The sequence below is a fragment of the Carassius carassius genome, chromosome 10 (assembly GCF_963082965.1).
Source record: "Carassius carassius chromosome 10, fCarCar2.1, whole genome shotgun sequence".
NCBI lineage: Eukaryota > Metazoa > Chordata > Actinopteri > Cypriniformes > Cyprinidae > Carassius > Carassius carassius.
In genome coordinates, this window is record NC_081764.1 from 32,968,034 (window position 1) to 32,989,381 (window position 21,348).

A 21,348-nucleotide genomic window follows, 5' to 3' on the forward strand; every position below is an offset into this window, starting at 1 on the left:
AACCAGGGGACAAAACAACATGAACTCCAAACTGCCTTCATTTACTTAATACTCCTGTAATAATGTAAAAGATCCACTGTGAACATTATTAACTGTCAATGTTTGTATTCATAATCATTCATCAAATGTGAAACAACAGCAGATTTGTCTACTTTTATCATCAAACAATAAGCAGAAATCAATAGAATTGAAAAAATACTTTTATAATAACTTACCGTACGACAACATCATACTGATCGATTTGGGAGCCCAGAGACTTGTTGAACAGAATGCCTCCATTGCCAATAATGATACACTTCTTACAAATTAATCTACAGGAGAAAAAAAAAAAAAACATGCTTAAAGAAAATGATCGGCTGTACAGCACTGAAGTTTGAGAGAATTAAATTCAATAGTTTTAATATATGAGATATGGTTCATCATGTAATAAACAAACGATATGTTCTTGTAAGAGCAAAGGAGTGAGTGTTTATGTGGACATTAGTTACCTGTCCAGTTCTGAACCTAGTGAATATTTCTTTGTAGCTTGTAAAATATGATCGATGATCCTTTCTGTGGACGGAGAAAACAATTATTTACTTATTTAGAGAAAAAAACTACATAAAAACACACCGGAGACTCAGTGGTAGGGCTGTCACTTTTGTGAATTTTTTTTTAAGACAAGTGTTCATTGAATCGATTGTAAAATCGATTTTCCATGTCTAAAAAAAAGACGTTTCCTTTTTCAACGTCAAATAACGGACGAACGTAAAGAGAGCGCTGGAAACGCACAAGTCAGCAATATTTCTTATTTATTGGCAAGAAGTTTCGTGCAGAATAACAAACAGCAACAGGAGTGCAACATTCTCGAAAAAATATATATGCAGAGGGGACGGCTGCCATAACAAAAGAAAAACATCACTGCAGGCTTCAACCCGGCTGCATTTATGATTTAGGCAATTCAAAAATTTCCAAGATTATTTTAAATAATGATTCAATCCATTTCAAACAACTGTTCAAAAAGAAAACGCGCTCCGACCGCACTGATGTCCCAGGGACACTCAGGTACAGCTGCACAAGGTGGGGGTATTACTGCCAATTTTCCACCACAAAATCCAGTCGCTTGCAGCTTGCAATGGTCCTTTTCATAACTCAGAATCTCCTGTAACTAGATGCGCGAATGAGGCGAATTCGCGTCTACCGTGCCGCAAGACCTCCAGATGCGCGTAAACGCGTCTTTACATTGACTTAACATTGAAATCATTCACGCCAGACGCTCTATTCGCGTTTGGTGTGAACGCAGGGAGGTCGCTTTCGACGTCACTGGGTCTTCTAGGTGCGTAAAAATTGCTGGTATTTTCTGTCTAGCTTTCGCAACGCATACTGCACTTTTGGAATTCTTTATTTTCTTTTTCTGCTTGTATGTGAGTTTTGTTACATCTATATTTTTTAATTGTTTAATTATTTTAAAATTAATAGTGTACATATTTGGTTAAAATCGATTCCCTATTTTCATTTTCGAAACTTTTTTTGGTGGGTCCGATCGATTGTGCAATCGATTTTCGAACTAAAAGTGACAGCCCTACTCAGTGGTCTAAAAAACAAACAGCTGTTAGATTTTTTGCTTTTCTAACAGGAATAACTCAATTGTGAGATTGTGAGAAAGTTACTCAGTTGCTGTTTCCGTACCACAGCACATTGAGGCATCTTCGACATTGACTAAAATGACTCATACTGTGATTCGATATTAGTCATTCCGTCCACTTATTTCTCATGACAACCTTTAGCATGCTTATGCATCATGATTTGGCTTTCAATTACACTAACTTATATTTTTTATTTATTATTAATTATTTTTCTAATAATTCAACGGCCCGTCGTCAATTATTCCTTACTTAAACATTTGCTCCCCCTCAGGCCTTCTAACATTCTAAAGAAAAGATCTGGAGAAATGTAGTTTTACAAGATGTTAACTGATGGACTGGAGTGGTGTGGATTACTTGTGATTATTGTGATGTTTTTATCAGCTGTTTGGACTCTCATTCTGACGGCATCCATCCACTGCAGAGCATCCATTGGTGAAACAGTGATGCAATGCTACATTTCTCAAAATATGTTCTGATGAACAAACAAACCCAATAACATTTTGGACGGCATGGGGGTGAGTACATTTTCAGCAAATTAAAATTTTGGGGTGGGGGACACTTCTAAATCAGCCCAGTCAGATGCTGCCAACAGTGCTCTACATCACAGCTTTAGACACATTCAAGAATGAGAAGAAACCCAAAGTTTATCTTAGGCACAATCAAGCCATGCTGTTTTTAGTAAAACAGAAAGCCTTTCCACTGGAGAAAAAAACTCTTTATGCTAAAGATAACAGAACGGGATTTAAATGTCAAGTACGCAACAACAAAACCACAGATCGGAGTCATTCTTGGTCCATTTTATAGTCTGCTTGGAAAAGTAATAGCACACCTTTCCTCAACATGCCACACCATTTAAGGCATCATTCATGTCTGCAGAATAAAAAGTTGAATCCATAGTGTTAGGGCTATGTTCAAGTGCGTTTGAATCTCAACATCACATTAGAGCACATTAGACAGCAGCAATTCCCACACAGACTTGTAATTCATGTGTAAGTGTTTCTGCTGAAAGGCACGACTTGAGAAACATCCGCGGGGCGGATGCTCTTAATGTCCCACAACATCTGCCAAAGCAGCTAAACGGAGTCAGAGGAAAACTCATCACTAAACAAGCACATTTGTGATTTAAACAGGCCGGATGGTAATTACAATTAAAACCTCCAGGGCAGGCATGAACGAAGGTGATTTAAAAGTAGAAAAATGCCACCTTATTGAATAGATGCCACGGGGAAATGGCTTCCATCTTACCTGCATGGGCTCTTGGTGACTTGTTAAGTTGACATTAGTTTAATTTGTAAGTCATGTGTAAACGTTTATCTATAGGAAAATATACTGGCATATACTTTTTTTATTTTTTTGTTTGTTTGGGTTTTTTAAGCTACATTAAATCATTTTCAAAGGATTCATCTATGTAAATTATTATTATTATTATTAATGTTTTAGAACCATGATAGATTATCATTCAAAAATTTGAAGTAAGATAAAAAAAAGAAAGAAATTCACGCTTTTATTCAGTAAGGAAGCATAAAATTGATCAAAAATGACAGTTAAGACAGTTACAAAAGATAGAAAACTCTTATTTTAAACTGTAATAATATTTCATAATATAACAGTTTTTAATCACTTATTTTGATCAAATAAATGCAGCCTTGGTGAGTATAAGACTACTTTCAAAATTATCTTAATTATTCCAAACTTACGACCAGTTGTCTATGCAACGCATGAATGCATGCATGCATAAATCAATAAATAAACAAATAATGAATGAATGTGGAGAATGAATGCTTGAACCCATGTTTTTTTTTCAGTGTTAAACAAAGAAAATGTTTGAATTCTTAAGATGCACGGCTACTTTTGAACAGTCATCAAATTAGAAAGATGCTTTTTGCCTTAATAATGGACCCTTGATGAAGAACAACATAACCGCTTCGAGGATATTTAACTTTAGATGTCTGAATATGTGCAATATTTGAGTGAAAATATTTAAAAACACAAATATTTAACAATCCCTGACATTCCTAAAAACTGCAACTCCTCCAAATCAGTCTCACTGTTACCAAAGCAGTTTTCTGAGTAAAGAAGTCCTTATTGTCAAAATCAAACTTGATTGAAGGCTGTTGACCAAAAATAAATGTTGCATTATATCCAACTAGACTATATATAAAAAATATATTAATACAGAATTCATTAGTTTTTAAATTTTTAAACTGGTTTTAATTAAATCCACATAGTTCCTCTTCAGGAACTCGAGCTACGTCGAGCGCTTTTGGGGAACGCCTTTGGCAAGAACAACTCTGAATATTGTGTGCAATCAGTCCAACGGAAGAGCGTGATGTCACAGGCGGGGTGACGTAGCGACCAGGAAGCTATAAAAGCACGTGCCGTGCAGCTGGCTTCAGCTTCGCGTCTTTCAGCAAGCGGTCTGTGTGTGCATGTTCAAAAGTCTGTCTTGTCTTAAGTCTTATTTAGTGTTGTCTGTCTCAATAAAGCAACATAATGACTAAGAGCAAAGCTAAGACCAGACATATGAAGGGCGAAACCAAATCACGCTATAAATTGTGTGTTCCTCCCTGCCAACGCTACATCACGGCTGGGGATACACATGATTTATGCGTGATTTGACTGGGGTCGAAGCACGCTGAGTCGGCTCTCGAGGGAGCCGACTGTCCACATTGTGAACGATTGCCGATGCGGATGCTTCGATCCCGGAGGGCTCTCTTCTAGGAGGGAGCCTTTGCCAGCGTTCCACGCAGTGCTGGCCCCGCTTCTGCCGAGGCAGAGCGGCTGCTGCACTCGTGGGGTTCGCAGGTGGATCTGGTGGAGGGTATGGAGACGGGCCAGTCCTTATCTCCTTCCTCATCTTCCAGATCCTGCGCCCAAACCCTGGGTTCGGAAGCACGCTTGTCGGTTTCTTCCCCCCAGGGCGAGGGGTCGACACTCCTCCTCTCTTCATCTGATGAAGTGGATGTGGAGACTGTTACTAGGGACTCGCCACCCCTATCGCCCCAGTATGAGGAGCTGTTGGAGGTGGTTACTCTTGCAGTTGATAAATTAAAAATCGAGTGGCCTGCAGAGAAAAAATATGAACCGCAGAAAAGTAAATTAGATGAGCAGTTTCTGCGGCCGAGACAGCCACCTCCAGCCCGGAGCCTTCCCTTTTTTCCCGACCTCCATGAAGAAATAGCGAGGTCGTGGAAACACCCCTATTCGACCCGTCTCTTCGGCCCCGACTCTCAGTATTACGGCAATGTCGCGGGGCTCGATGAGCGGGGGTACAGAGCGATGCCCCGGGTTGAGCAGACACTTGCGAGCTATCTGTCACCCGGTTTGGCATCGTCTCTGAAGGCTCCGGCCTTGCCCACAAAACCGTTAAAGACAACATCTACGTTAATGGGCAAGGGCTATGTGGCAGCAGGTCAGGCGGGGGCGTGCCTTCACACTATGGCCGTCCTCCAAGCATATCAGGCTGACCTGCTGAGAGATGTAGATGAGGGAGAGGGGATCAAGTCCGACGATATTGCAGAGCTTAGACGGACCGCTGATCTCTCCCTCCGCGCCACCAAAGAGACCGCTCGCGCGATTGGGCAGTATATGGCAGCCTTGGTGGCCGCGGAGACGCATTTATGGCTGACCCTGTCTCAGATAAGACAGCGTGACAGGGTCTGCCTCCTGGACGCCCCGCTTCAAGCCTCGGGCCTGTTCGGCGACACAGTCAATACCGTCGTCGACAGGTTCCAGGAGGCACGCAAACAGGCGGCGGCGTTCCAGAGTTTCCTCCCTCGTCGCTCTCGTGGGTTATCTGGGCGGGAGATACCCACGCCACAAGCGAGCTTCTCATACCGCGAGGCTCAAAAGCAGAGCGTCGCCACTCGTGCTCCCCCACGTCGGGACTAGGGCTGTCGCGGTTAAGAAATTTCCCCTGCGGTTATTATGGGTGGCTCAATAGCGCGATATGCATATATTACTGCGTTTTTTTTTTTTTTTTTACATACCTAATTTATCCTGATTTTGCTGCATACAAAGCTCTATCGTTGAGTTATGTAGCATATATTGTTGCTTTTTTTAACTGACAGAGACGTTTTAAAACATTTTTATTTATTGTTAAATGCCAAACAGCAACAAGAACATGCGTTTTCCAATATTTTTTTTTTTAAGAAATGAAGTTCTAACATGTATTACATGTATGTGCGCGCGACTTTGGACAGCAGCGGAAATCTAGACTGATTATCGCGTCACCACTGGCCCACCAGGACAGTGGATTCGCGCTGGAGTCGATGCACTCCTCAAGCAGATAGCGTGTGAGCTTGTTATCTGCTCACGCTCTCTTGGGTATGGGCACTGACGCGGAGGTTGTCCGTGACTTCAGCATGTATGCCTGTTACTTTCACGGCTGTATTTTACAGATTTCGCAAAGGCTTCAGCTACTCCTAACTGTCGGCCGGTCTCAGCTGTTCTTTTTGATGTTGCTGCGCGATCTGATGCTTGAGGGGGCAGCTGCACTGGATGACAGGGGACACTCGAAAACGCTTAACATGGCTTAATGTACTAAGACAGTGATATTAACAGACCAAACTCACTAAAAATCATACTAATAAAGTATACTATCTATAAAAAATCAGATGAGCCCTGAATATGAATGCAACTCGTTTAATAACACGTTAAGCCTTTTCCTCCCATAGAAAACCGTTATAAGAAAACGCTTAATGTGGCTTAATGTACTAAGACAGTGATTTTTAAAAACCAAACTCACTAAACATTATACTAATAAAGTAGTATACAATGTACAAAAAAACAAACAAAAAAAACAGATGATCCCTGAATATGAATGCAAGTCGTTTAATAACACGTTAAGCCTTATGATGGTTTTCTATGAGAGGAAAAGGCTTAACGTGTTATTAAACGCGCTGAATTCATATTCAGGGATCATCTGATTTTTTGTAGATAATATACTTTATTAATATGATGTTTAGTGAGTTTGGTCTGTTAATATCACTGTACTGGTACATTAAACCACATTAAGCGTTTTTCCCGTTAAGCGTTTTAGAATGTCCTGATGACCTCAAATTAGATGTATTGCAGTGTCACAGGAACCTTTTTTGCAGCATATTTTGCATATCGGCTCATCTATATTCGCTGGCTCGTCCTTTTCATTGGGTTGAAAGCCAAAATGTTCGTGACATTAGGTTTTGGGACGAGATCGAGCGCCTCCCATCGTTTCAGCCGGCCTATTCAAAACTAACGAAGCACCATAAAGCTACAACGGCTCACGAGAAAATTACAGTCGTGACCATATTGTATCATTAATATAATTTATTTAACATTGAATGCACAGTGACAAATTGAAAAAAAAAAACAATAAGGCCACAGCCTCATAAAAAAAAAAAAAAAAAAAAAAAAACTGAACACTGCGGTTGCTGCGGTTTCTGCGGTTGCTATCTTTCCTCTGCGGTTTGCTTGTCAATAGCGCGGTATTACAATTTTGCGGTTATCGCGACAGCCCTTGTCGGGACCGTGGGTCTAAGCTTCGCTCTGACTCGGGCACTTCCAAAGCAAAATCAGATCTTCGTGCAATTATCGAAGCTAGGAAGTCCTCGACAAAGAGGTCCTGACGCCACAGGCGCAGTGACCATGAGGGTAGCCCCTACTGAGGTAGAGCGGTGTCCACCTCATTATACGGTGCCCGTCTCACCCCAGTGCCCTCCGGAGGCCAGTCTGCCAACCCTGCCGGTGTTTCAGGGCGCAGCGGTCTCCCGCGAGTGTCACTCCCAGTTATGTCCGCCCGCGAGCGTAGCAGAGCTGGAAAACTCGCCACCCCTTCAGGGGCCTCTTACACCAGGGATCAGTCTCGAGAGACTGATTCCCTTAGTACATTATTTAGCAGCGTAGAAACTACTGCCAAATGTATCTCAATGGGTCCTGCACACAGTAGAAAGAGGCTACTGTATTCAGTTCGGCCGTTCACCGCCGAGGTTCAATGGGGTTACACCGACAGTCGTCGGCCCCCAGCAGGCTCTGGTGATGGAACAAGAAGTGAATACCCTATTAAGGAAGGAGGCCATCGAGGTGGTCCCTCCTCTAGACAGGGAATCCGGGTTTTACAGCCGGTATTTCATAGTTCCAAAGAAGGATGGAGGGTTGCGTCCGATCTTAGACTTTCGTCAATTAAACCTCTCAGTAATACGCGGGGTAAGGCTGCCTCTAAGGCCTTTCTAGCAGGTGTGTCCCTCTTGGACATCTGCAACGCTGTGGTCCACGCCCTCTACATTTGCCAGATTTTACAATCTTGATATGCGAGCCACTCCTGGCTCTTCTGTCCTCTTGCCTTAGCTGTGCTCTTCGGATACACACTAGGCAGGGGTTTGGTAGTCTGGCAGCGTTGGCACATCGTTCCCCAAAAACGCTCGAAGCAGCTCGAGTTCCTGAAGAGGAACGTCCCTAGGTTACGAATGTAACCCTAGTTCCACGAAGGAACGAGACGCTGCGTCGCAGAGCCATACTACCGGCACCCCTGCCGGCGCTTGCTTCCCTACTCGAAGCTGAAGCCAGCTGCGTGGCACGTGCTTTTATAGCTTCCTGGTCGCTACGTCACCCCGCCTGTGACGTCATGCTCTTCCGTTGGACTGATTGCACACAATATTCATAGTTGTTCTTGCCAAAGGCGTTCCCCAAAAGCGCTCGACGCAGCGTCTCGTTCCTTCGAGGAACTAGGGTTACATTCGTAACCTAGGGACGTTTTACTCAATGAAAACTTAACTTACAAAATATATAAATATTTGAGATGAATATATGCTTCAGTTGCATCCCCTCCTCTTGTGATATGGCATGGCGGAAATAAACGTGAAATAAAAACAGACTCAAAGCAGCTCAGAAAGGAAGAAATACCTTGTGTTCTTACTCCAAATGGAGGCAGGTAACCGCTGATCTTTGATAGCCTCTTGAAATTTGGATCGAGGAACATAGGGGCTGGTTTTGAAAACCTAAAACAATATAAGACAGAGAGAGAAACCACAAGTCAAAACTAGCACATTATCACTCCATACTCTGAACGTTTTCAACCACAAATTCTCATCTGAAGTGCTATTTTTGTTTTTTTGGCTGTAGCAGAAAACAGGTCAAAAATTCTATTTGAAAGAATTAACATTCAATAACAATATTTTTGACATGGATTTAAAGCAGCGTGCACTTCTGTGTTTAATTATATTTAATGCAAATGTAAATGATGACATATTTTATACTTATGGAAAAGAAGTAGAAACTGACCTGAGATGAATTTGATCTTCTAAAGTAACAGGCTATTTATGCAATATGACACTAGCCAGAATAATTGTGTCTGTTAGTAATATGATTCGATTCAATAATTACTCAAGGTCTGACGATGTAATAAAAAACACTGGGACAATTGCAAATTCTAGCAATCAAATAAAACTCATTCGACTGAAATGGTTATGCTGCTTGATTACCGAAAATAATCTAGAGTATTTGTTCTAATGACCTATATTCCTTGGCAGAATCGATTTTTATTATTAATATTAATAGCATTATATATACAGATTTCTCAGTCGATAATCAAGACGATATTAGGCTCATTTTCCTATTAATGTATTAGATTATAATAATAATAACTATTATTTTTATTAGGCTTCTTATTAAAATACAACTGCCCAGCTATTTCATTTCAGCATCGCATTTCACACACACACACAGCGCGTGCGAGCGCAGGAGGATTAGAGCCTGTAGTCACTGAAACTGTCCACCTTGACTTTGATAACTCGTTAAATCCATGAAATGAAAGAGATAGAACATGAGGAGTTGGTGTCCCACACATTTAATGGCTGCTACACGACAACATGCTCTTCTCATACATGACAGATTAACTCTTTCTTGGCATTACAAATAAAGTAAAGACAAAATATTAACAAGGCGGCAGAGCGAACTTATCATTCATAGTGCATGGTTCTCACGTAGACCTTCTATTAGACTTATCACTTATAAAACTCACTATGTGGTGATGACGTAGAAGGACTACGTGAGAACCACTATGGATGATAAGTTTGCTCTGCAGCCTTGTTATTATTTTCATGCACACCGCACTATAATGTGATGCATGCAAAATACAGAGTTTTGGCCGTTACTAAGTCACCATCCACAAACAGACGTACATCGTCTGCAGATATAAGGTGTTTCATTGCACTTTAACAAGTAATCTGAACGGCCTATATATGTGCACTATTTTAAACGAGCCCTCACTGAGTTTAATGCCACAGTTATGTTAGAATGCATCTCATTCTTGTTTCTATGGCGGTGCGTCAGACTCGACATGAGGCGCGCGGTCCGGAGCGCTGTATGACTGATGCATCAGTTCAATTCAACTTTACTCCAAATATATGAACTTACCTGTTTTAAATACTTTATATTTAACTTGTTCGTTTATGCCCAATATTAGTGTTAAACTGTTGGACTTTAAATGAAATCTAATATTGATTTTCACCGTTGACTGATTATGCAGAACATTTAGACTGATAACTTCCGCACACAGATGCGGCAAATTGTCACAGGACGCACGATATGACAGTTGTGTCCGACTATATATATGAACGTAGCTATTTAACATTAGTTTATCAGTATGTTTTAAAGTATATTTTTTCGATAATTAGTGATTCCATAGGCTCTCTCACGCACCTGCACGGTTTAGGGGAAGTTTTGGGGAAGTCGTGGCCTAATGGTTAGAGAGTCAGACTGGCAATCGAAAGTAGAGCTGAAACAACGAATCGATTTAATCGATTAAAATCGTTGTCAACTAATTTAGTCATCGATTCGTTGCTAAATAACTTTTATTTGCCGTAAGCGGCTCATTTCGTGCATATTTCAAATCTGCGGTGACCAAAGTGTGGCAGTAATGAGCCACCGGAGGTTTTACTCAGCCAGTACAACAGGAGAAGTAGCGAATAGCCAATAGCTGGCCTTGTTTTATGTCACGTGCTTCCCGAACAGCGTCTCTGCAGCCATAGAAATCATATGATGTCTATGTCTGCAGCATTCAGCGTGATGTGGGAGTACTTTACATTGAGCCTTTAAAAAAGAAGAGTAACCTGTAAACTCTGCTCTACTGCACTGTTTAAGGGGACGTTCACATATCGCGTCTTTTGCGCGCTCAAGTTCGTTATTTCCAACACCGCACCGCATCGAGTTAAAAACATTTAAACTTTTCAGAATGCCGCAACCGCACCGCGGGTCATGTGACAAGAACTAACCAATCAGCTTCATCCTTTCCCGTAACAACGTTAAAAGCTCAGTCAAGATGAAAGGAACAGCTGATCATAGTTGTATATGGATTTCCATTTTGAAATAAACTTAGTAGCAGAGCTACTGCAAGCGATTTATTTGAGCTGCAAATCCATTTATCCTTTGCTGAAATTTCCGCGTCTTCAAGGAGAGAGCACGTCATGGTTGCTTATCAAAGGCAGACGCCTCAGGGGCGCTTCTGTGCGAGCGCTTGGGAAAGGAGGAGAAAGCGGCGCGCCTAGCATTTTCAACGCGTTTTTAGGCGCGATTTGTGAACGGCCCCTAAGACTTTCATTTGTGCAGATTCTCCAGTACAATATTGTTTGCAAATGTTTAGTCGTAAAAGCTGATAACATTGCTTTTTAACTGTTAACATTTAAAGCTTTACAAACATGTTCTGTGATCAGTTTGTCGTTTACCAGTTCAAAATTCAGTCGTGCAGCCTAATTATGACTGAATGAGAGAGGTAAATGTAGATATTTGAAATGCACTTTTTTTTTCTAAGTATTCACTGCTCTTTTTCACACAGCAGGTTTTTTGTGTGTGTCCTATTTTTTTTCTGGACAACCTTCTGATGGATTTTACTTTAAATTGTGAGTTCCATTCAGGTTTCATGCCATTGGCACTTTTTTTGGAGGATTGTTTACAATTTCACAGCAAAAGCTATAAAGCTGTTTCCCAGTAAATAATAAAATACAATGCACTGCAATTTTATTCTGTTTTATCCTTATTCTTCGTGAAAATATATTCTGAAAGATTCCTTAATAAGCTTTGTTCAGGATGTTAAACTACTTTAGGAGCTCTAAGGACTGCCATGGTGAAAACATTATTTTAAATCTCCTTGTAAAATTTGCTAGAGTATGGGTCAGTGTTCTGATTGCAGAAGAGTCCGACAAAGGATTACTAACACAATAAAACAACTCCAGGTATATTTTTGAAGAGGATATGACAGTGCAAAATGGTTAAAATCTCTTAAATCTATGCTGAATGATAAAGACCATTTATTAATAATTTACCTGGGGAAAAAATGGAAAAAACTAAAATATAAGTACATAAACCGATTAATCGATTAATCGTAAAAATAATCGACAGATTAATCGATTATCAAAATAATCGTTAGTTGCAGCCCTAATCGAAAGGTTGTGAGTTCGAGTCTCGGGTCGGCAGGAATTGTAGGTGGGGGGAGTGCATGTACAGTTCTCTCTCCACCTTCAATACCACGACTTAGGTGCCCTTGAGCAAGGCACCGAACCCCCAACTGCCCCCCGAGCGCCGTAGCATAAATAACACTAATTTTGAAACAATTACTGTATCATAACAATGAGAAAAAAAAGTAGTAAGTAAAATGTCTGATGCATTACAGATGCATGCATTACATTCCTCCACATGTACAGTATATACTCTCAGACCCTTGGTGCATACATATAACACTAACAGTAGAACATTAAATACAGATAATAAAATATAAAGTACAACTACACAAATAGGTCATGTAAAAAGAAAGACAGTATACAAGGAATAGAAGACAAACTGCATCATGTGACCAACATATTATAATAGGTCTCAAGCACTTCTATATAAAAATGTCTTTATTGTTCTGTGCTATGTAGCACGCACAGCTAACATGCTCTACAATCATTTACACGGCTAACAAAACACTTTCCCATTCCAGTCACAAATACCACCAGGCAAAGCTGTATTTCACAGAGAAACACCCTGATTTCTGTCAACATCCTCCACCCAGCGTGCACCTGATACAACTATCCACATCACAAACTACCCCGAACATTTCACTGGCTGACAAAACAACACCTGAATACTTCTGTGATGCCGTGCGCAGCTGTCCGAGCCCTGGAGTAATGCACTAATGACACAGGTGGTCCGGTGTACTCGATTCCCACCAACACAACTGAGACTCTGCTCTTCCTCACATCCCACCAGTTTAAGTGAAGGTGACACACTCCCGCGTTTCTCACCGGCTTGATCTTCCAAACACATTTACGTATGGGAACCCTTCATAATTACTAGGATTACAGCATATGCGAGTCCTAAATTGTAATCGGACATTCATTTCATAATAATGCCAATTTTTAAAAAGCCATATTTTCACAGAACGTATGTTGACATGAACCTTTACAGGAAGTTTCAGGAGGTGTTTCAATCAATTTAGACGTAAGTTTAACCCTCTCGCTATTAAAACAAAACATAAAAAGGGTTTCTTAGAGATTGTTGCCAATAACATTTTCAGAAGTTATTAAAGGACTACAATAGTGCTCAGATCTCAATATTAACGTTCTCATCGAATTCTTTCAAGACCAAATGATCTGAGGAGTTATCCACATTCATTTCATTTTTGACTGTAGGTCAAAGACGTCATATCCCATATCAAATTAAATTAACAAAAGTAATTCTATATACAGATAACATGGTAAAGGTTCTATTGTAATGTTGCAAATAACATTTGTGAAACTCAAATGTCAAGATATGGGTGAAATAATGTTCAGAGTGACAGATATATTTATGTAAAAATTAAAGAATAAGTTATCATATTACATTGTATTATATTTTAAATGATTAAAAACTTCTTTCTTAAAAATAGATAAAACCTAGAAGTTTGAAAGACATAGTGGCAAATATTTAAAATGACGATTCATCTTTTGGGGCTGCACTGTAATCTTTTAATACATTCTTGAAATGTCATCTACTGATGCTTGCTCTAAATATGACTGACAAGATTTATTGTTATGTGAACTATTATTACACTGAATTACATTTTAATGGGTGTCTACTGTAAATGACAGTAGTAAAAATGTAATCTGTAATCTATGACAGTCAAAAAAATGAAATTCAACATGAAAAACAAAAATGAAAGCTGTATTAAACTTTCATTTTTAATGCTTGAATCCCCGTTTGTCTTTGAACCATGTTAACAGACTCATTTCATTCTCTTTTTTTATCTCTTCATAGGACACAGATGTCAAAGTTCAATACTTTGATTTAAATAGAACTGATAAGTCTTTTGAGCTCATCATACACTATGATACGATGCATTTATGTCTCAAACATAACTGGTATGTGATGCTGTAAGCTTCACATGTATGCACTTGATTATTACTAGTTGGCTGAATATTTGCTTTTATTTCCAAGTGGTCAGGTCTCCGGATCATGTTTAACAAAGCGTGTCAGATGCTAATTACAAGGCTAACTAGATGTCGTAGGTTTAGTGTCTCAACAAATATCGAAGATGTCATGGTCTATTTAATATTCCCATCTGACTCCACTTAACCCAGAAAGGTTCAGCATCAAGACCAACTTGAGTCATGGGATCTGGCCCTGAGCCCCATTTTTACACAACATAAAAGAACATAAAAGATAACTGTTGGTAACCAAACTGTTTTGGTCACTATTGGCGTCCATTCTATGTAAAAATTATTATAAAATTATAATAATGATGTTTCTCAAATTATCTTCTTTCATGTTTAACAGAAGAAAGAAAGTCATTCAGGATTGAAACGAAATGAGGGGGATTAAATGATGACAAAATTATCTTTTTTGGGGTGAACTATTCCTTTAACAAATGAAAAGCAACTTAATTGTGGTAACATTTTTTAGCAAATTATTAAAATAATTGTTAATATTTTAAACAAATAAAAACAAACATAAAAGAAAAACCATCCTTTTCTTTATCTATAAAAATTTTCCATTAAAATGTTTATGTTGCACAATGACCAGAAATAATATATAGTTAGTTTTTTTATTAATTGCATTATTTATTATTAATAATATTTTTTTATGAGAATTACAAGGAAAAAACTACTAAGTAAAATGTCCAGACAGAAATACAGAAAATTTGCTTAGTTTAAAGCTGCAGTCAGTAACTTTTGACGCTCTAGCGGTTAATAAACAGAACTGCTTGCGTGTTGCGGAAGAACATTGTAGCCGGAACTACTTCTCTCTGTTTATGTCTATGAAGAATCACAAAGGTACCGGGTTACTCCGCCGCGGTACCCCCGAAGCAATCTAAAATAGTCCGAATATAAACACTTATTATAGATGTACCCTAGTGATTCAGGACAGGCTAAAAACACGGTTTGGAAAATGGATTCATGGTGTACTCACTTATTATATATATTTTGTAAATCTTGAACACAAAAAAAGTTACGGACCGCAGCTCTGATTGGTTGTTTCTTACCGGGAGCAGATGAATTTCTGCAAATGGCAATAGGACCACTGGGAGGAGCCAGAGGAGCTTGATTTTTTCACAGATTATCTGTCTCATATTCTACTGTCAGGACATAATGACAGGTTTCACAAATACATTTTTACAAAAGTTACCTACTTCAGCTTTAATTGGCATGAAAATAGTCACAAATGAAAACACCTATAAAAAATCTAAACTATTAACTGTGTATTTCAAATTCAAATATATTCAAATTATATATAAATGCAGTCCATTTACCTGAAACAAGAACCAGAAAGACAAAAATCAACCAAAAGTTCAACACACAATCAAATTTATGTATGCAGCCCACATAAGAATGATAATAATAAAGTGTGGTTTTAAAAGGATTCTGAAGATATAAGAATGAATAAGATCCATAACTGTGGTTTATATTAATCTCTAAGGTTCAGGCAGTACGGGTGTGTCATATCGTACCATCCGCGATAATACCGTTATCCACGATAAATTTTTACATGATAAAGTGTCATATCGCGATATCAATGATATAACGAGCAATGACATATGGCTTATTTACATTCCCTAGTGTGCACAACAACAACACCACAAATAAATGTGTTCGACTTGAAGCAGCGCTGCCCAGACTGATCAGTGTATGACATCAAAGTATTGCGAGAGCGATTCTAGAGCATATTCAAGCACACACTTTTACCTCAAAAATAGGCGAGGCGCCTGTCTTTAGCGAAGCAATTTGAAGAGCCGTTTTTGAGACATGCTATGGCGCGAAACTGTAACTGCACAGTGCTGTGAGATCTAGTGAGAATCATTCAAACTCTGCACAGAAATCTCTGTTATAAACAGCGCTGACATACGTCAGGAAACCAGAAGCGTAATGCTAACTGTAACCATGGTGTTGTGGTTTGCTATCGCAAATATTCTTAAAATATCTTGATATAATTTTGAGGCTACATCGTCCACTATAATAAAAAGAAAAGTCATATCCAAAGAACAAGGCCAAGTCTTATGTAGCCAACAAAACTGTGATAATTATTCTCTTCCTTTCTACTGTATGTTCTCACGCCTTCTAAAAACACACAAACAAGCAAAAACAGCCCTAACCTGTAAAGCTGGCTATTACCGGTAAAATTTTATTGCTAGTTACCATTATAAGATTTTTTTCTGTGTTTTTATATGATGATTATATCTGGTCGAGCTCATGTATCTGCAACAGTAACCAGCTTGCCAGTAACTGTCCAGCAATGCTTGTACAGAACAGATCAAGAAATCTTGTAATTTCTCGGAAAGGTCAAGAAGAGTAAACTCTTTGTACTTTCATATTCCTGGTTTTTAAAGTGAAGTGACATTCAGCCAATTATGGTGACCCATACTCAGAATTCGTGCTCTGCATTTAACACATCCAAAGTGCACACACACACACGTTTGTTTTTGTGAAAAGTGGGGACATCCCATAGGCGTAATGGTTTTTATACTGTACAAACTGTATATTCTATGGCCCTTCACCAACCCTACCCCTAACCCTAACCCTCACAGGAAACTTTGTGCATTTTTACTTTCTCAAAAAAACAAATTCTGTATGATTAATAAATGTTTTGAAAAATGGGGACATGTTTTATGTCCTCTTAAGTCAACCTCTCCTTGTAATACCTGTGTCATACCCATGTCATTATACAGAGTTGTAGTGTTGTCAAAAGACCCGGTACTTGGGTACCAAGTCGGTACTAAAAATTTTTAAATGTGACGGTAATGAGGTGCATGTCTGCATGCAGATTTACAAATATAATATTGTGAACTTCCAGTATTTCACAACGTATGATGAGATCAGCTTACTTTGGATAGATTGAAGTCATCTTGGCTTCTGTGTAACCCGGTTTACACTCGCCTTTACTGAGATTACCATATTTATACTGCAGCTCCAGAGGCCTGTGAAGCAAAGACAGCAGAAGATCCTATTCAGTAGGTGTCCTAACAGAGTAATCACATTAACTACTGCATGTTAGAGGTTCACAAACACAGTGTCACAATACTTTGTGTCTTCATTTTCAACACTTCCAACACATATTTACTGCTTTATCAAATCTAACATCTAATCTAAATCTAACTTTAAATGTAAAAAGTAGTTAATACTTTTTTTCAGCAAGGATGCATTAAACAGGAAAAAAAAAAGTCACAGGAAAGGTTTTTTTTTTTTTTTTACATTGGTACAAAAGTTTTCTATTGTGGTTCAGTGATAAAGCATTGTGTTAGCAGCGCAAAAGGTTGTGGGTAAAATTACCAGGGAACGTAGATACTGGTAAAATAATGTGTTGCCTGAATGCACTTTGGATAAAAGCGTTTGCTAAATGCATAAATGTAATGTAAATTATCCTAATGCATTTAGTGAAATATTAAACATGCACAACAGATTTTTTTCCAACTATGCCTGCATATTAAATGAACACTTAATTCCAAAAGAGATCTGTCGAGAAAATTAAAATGCTCCAGACCATACTGACCATACTAATTTGGCATAAATTTTGACGATTATGGAAGATAATTCATTCTCAAGCAGATTAACATGCATAAAACAGAGTTCTGTATCTTATGAAATGCTTAGTTGTCTGGAGAGAGGTGTGTCCATCTCACGGTGCCCAGAGGATGTACAACACTAAAGATTGCTCAATGAGATGACAACTTGTGTGAGGAGTAGTTTATTTTATATAAGCGCTGAATAAACCTACTAATTCACAGGCCGGTAAATGGAAACTTTCTAGTAAGTTTACATCAATACTGTGAGTGCTGGACATATAAAGATGACCTGTTGACAGTGAAATTTATACAGATGGCCGTTGATGGTAATACGAGAGTTTGAGCCATGTTTTACTTCGGGTAAACGGACCACCCATTAGACACAATCAGGACTGTTAAATCAGACATGGCTGGGTGAGAGCCAAGAGATCATTCATTAGAAATGCAGTAGGGCGCCATTTATTATCCTTCCAAAGTAAAGCTCAAATAAACAACAAGCCGAGTTATAAAGAGAGACATATTGCTGGACAGTACAGGCCAAAGTGCACTCAACACTTACATGCACACACTCAAATTCTGTTACTAAACCTAGTGAGCAGTCTTGCCCTATATAGAAGAGTGCATGTTCAAATGCTGCCCGAGTAGGCAACTCACTAGGTTTTGGAAAAGAACCTCATGCTGACATCGAAATCTACATGCTCAACAATGTGTTACTTACAGTTTTCTGTCAAACTTGGTAAGGAATCCCTGCTTGTCGTACTCTAGAGAAAGAAGAAATACAAGAAATCAACAGTTTATGTCCCTGAAAGAGAAAGAAGAGAGAGATGCACTATGTAATCGTCACTGTGCCAACAGGAAGGGATGGAAATATTTTGTCAGAAAAGGATATGTGTTGTTAAGCACAGGTTATAAAGAGATTATTATTGTAGTTACACAGAAAGAAATGTGAGAGGCTGTTTACTGTCTATAGACCAGCATGGGCTGTACATGTGACTGTCAGTTGCACAAAAACAATAAATGAAATAACTGAATACGGCACTTAAGTAAAATGGAATTCAAAAGTACCAATTACTCTGAATAAGAAAATGCTGAAACATACTCTACGCCAAAAAAAAAAATACAAATACTGCAGAACACAATCTATTAAACAATGCAAGTTTGCATAGCATTTTTGCTTTAGTGAAGCTATCATTTCACACACCTAGTTACCAGTGGATTATCAACAGCATGATAAACTCCCCATAACACAAGTGCACTTGTAATGCATAGGTCAAGCATTTGCATTCTTGCATTAAGTATGCTTCTGGCCAGACATTTCCCAAATATTTGATGAAACTATCTACATTTGTAATATTGACATCAAATTTTTGATTGGTGTAAGAATACAAAAAAAAAAGAGCATGAAAATTTTGAGGGATATGAAAATTGTTAATTATACAGCTTATTATCATCACACAACATTATTTGACTAAAAATGATATGGATGATGTAAAAATATACACATATCCTTATATGAATGTGTAAGCTGATAAAATGAATAAAGATTAAATACGATGTTTATGAAATCATAAAAAGAGTATTGGCTGCCATCATGTAAGATAAGCACAAGGATATTATTGTTTATGCAACATTAGACTGAACCGTTCACTGAACCAAGTAATAAAGTTTCACCCATGAGGACCTACAGTATTATACAACAGAAATCATGTGGACAGGTCAAAACAGAAAGATTTTGTTAGTTTTGTTTTCTGACTAAAAGAAAAAAATAAACATAAAAATAATGAACCCTTAAAAAATAGATTTACAGATCAAAAAAAGACAATTTTTGATCCAATAACCATAAAGAAAGAAAGAAATAACAAATGATTAAGAGAAAAAAGAACAAAAGAAAGTAGCAAAGAATGATGAAATGAAATGAAAAAAAAAAATAACAAAGGAAAAGTACAAAATTAAAAACAAATAAGGATAAAGAAAGAAAATGAACAAATGAAAGAAACAAAGAATGAGCAAACAAATGAAAGAAAGAGCTAAAAAAACAAGCAAACTAATGTGAGAAACAAAGAAAGAACCAACAGACGAGAACAGACAGAAGAAGAAAAAAAGAAAACAAAAATGTAAGAATTGACAAAAGAACGAAAGAAACAAAGCAAGAATTAACAAACGAAAGACAGAACTAAAAAAACAAACGAATGACAGAACTAAAGAACTAACAAACAGAAAAAGAAGAAATAGGAAAGTAAGAAAACAAATATTGACAAATTAATTCACTTACAGAATACAAATTTCCTGATAATTTACCCCCCCCCCCATCTCATCCAATGCTGCGTTTCCACCGCAGGAACTTTACCCAGGAACTAGGGACTTTGGCCTGGTACTCGGTGTGTTTCCACCGCAGGAACCAGGAACTAAATAAAGTTCCGGGTAAAAAAATGCCCCTCAGAAAGTCCCTGCTGGCGAGGTGGTACTTTTTCAAAATTCCGGAACTTTCGGGGGCGGGACTTGGCCGCTAAACATCCTGATTGGTTGAGTTCACGCAGCATTGGTTGAGTTCAACCACCATTTATTCGGATCAACATTTTCAAAATATTACTGTTATTGTGTCATGAAATGTAATTTTAAAAGTATTTCAGGCGAGAATGTAGTTGTTTAAAACTCAAATCTGTGGTTTATTTATAAAGACAGCGCCTATTTAAAAATGTATTTCGCCGATCTCAGAGACGGTCAGCTCGACGCGACCAGCGGGAGCTCAGTGATCATCTATCCGCCGAGAAGCAACCTCACCTCGGCTAGACCTTCTGATGTGTGCTGCTGGCTCGGATGTCTCTTTAGTGGTTAAACATAAAATATAATTCGTTTTGGGTAAATCTAACAGGTTATCTTTGGTCTGTATTCAATTTATCTTTATGTTAAAATGAAAATAAAAAAGGCAAATCTATATAATATTTCGTTTCATTGTAATGGCTGTATATATACTCATATCCCTGAACTAAGTACATTTCTGCAGCTGTTATTATGCTTAAATGAAAACGAAAGGAGGCAGTGGTATTTGATATTCTATTTCGTTTTATTGTAAATATACAGAGAGGAAAATAGCAGTAGCCATGGTCAGCTGACTTAAGTTATCAAGTACGCTGCTGTTTACAGATTTACTGGATTTGCGTCATCGCGGACATCACACTCCCGAGACGAATGCACAAAGTCAGCACTACCGAGAATGCATGTCCAAAATCAGCGTACTTTGTATTGAGAAACGCGCGCAGACCTACGTCACCAGTCTATTTGCCTAATCTTTCCGGTACTTTAGACCGCGGTGGAAACGCAGAAAGCAACAGGTCTGGGGGGAAAAAAGTTCCTGGTACAAATGTTCCGGGTAATTTCAGTGGAAACGCGGCACAAGATGTTCATGTCTGTCTTTCTTCAATCGCAGAGAAATGAAAGTTTTTGATAAAAACGTTCCAGGATTTTTCTCCATATAATGGACTTCAATGAAGACCGGCGGGTTGAAGGTCAAACTGCAGTTTCAGTGCAGATTCAAAGGGCCGAGGAATAAGGCTCTTATCTAGCAAAACCACCAGTCATTTTCTAAAAAATATATATATATATATATACTAGGGCTGGGATAAATGATTATTTTTTTAACGATTAATCTAGCGATTATTTTTTCCGCTGCATCGATTAATCTAACGATTAATTTTTCAGACCGATTTGATTTCAATTATCTCCCCATTAATTGAGTAC

At 38.5% G+C, this 21,348-nt stretch overlaps 1 protein-coding gene across 3 annotated transcripts in view; it reads right to left on the reverse strand.

Annotated features, from left to right (window-relative positions):
* Nucleotides 1–21,348, reverse strand: part of st3gal3a (ST3 beta-galactoside alpha-2,3-sialyltransferase 3a) — a 47,605-nt gene that overhangs the window by 18,950 nt on the left and 7,307 nt on the right. For all 3 annotated transcript variants that reach the window (XM_059560981.1, XM_059560980.1, XM_059560982.1), the window contains 5 exons: nt 18,329–18,371; nt 16,933–17,025; nt 8,505–8,599; nt 489–552; nt 216–311 (listed from right to left, as the gene is read on the reverse strand). In XM_059560981.1, the coding sequence (XP_059416964.1) occupies nt 216–311; nt 489–552; nt 8,505–8,599; nt 16,933–17,025; nt 18,329–18,371 (391 nt within the window). The remainder of the gene's footprint in view (nt 1–215; nt 312–488; nt 553–8,504; nt 8,600–16,932; nt 17,026–18,328; nt 18,372–21,348) is intronic.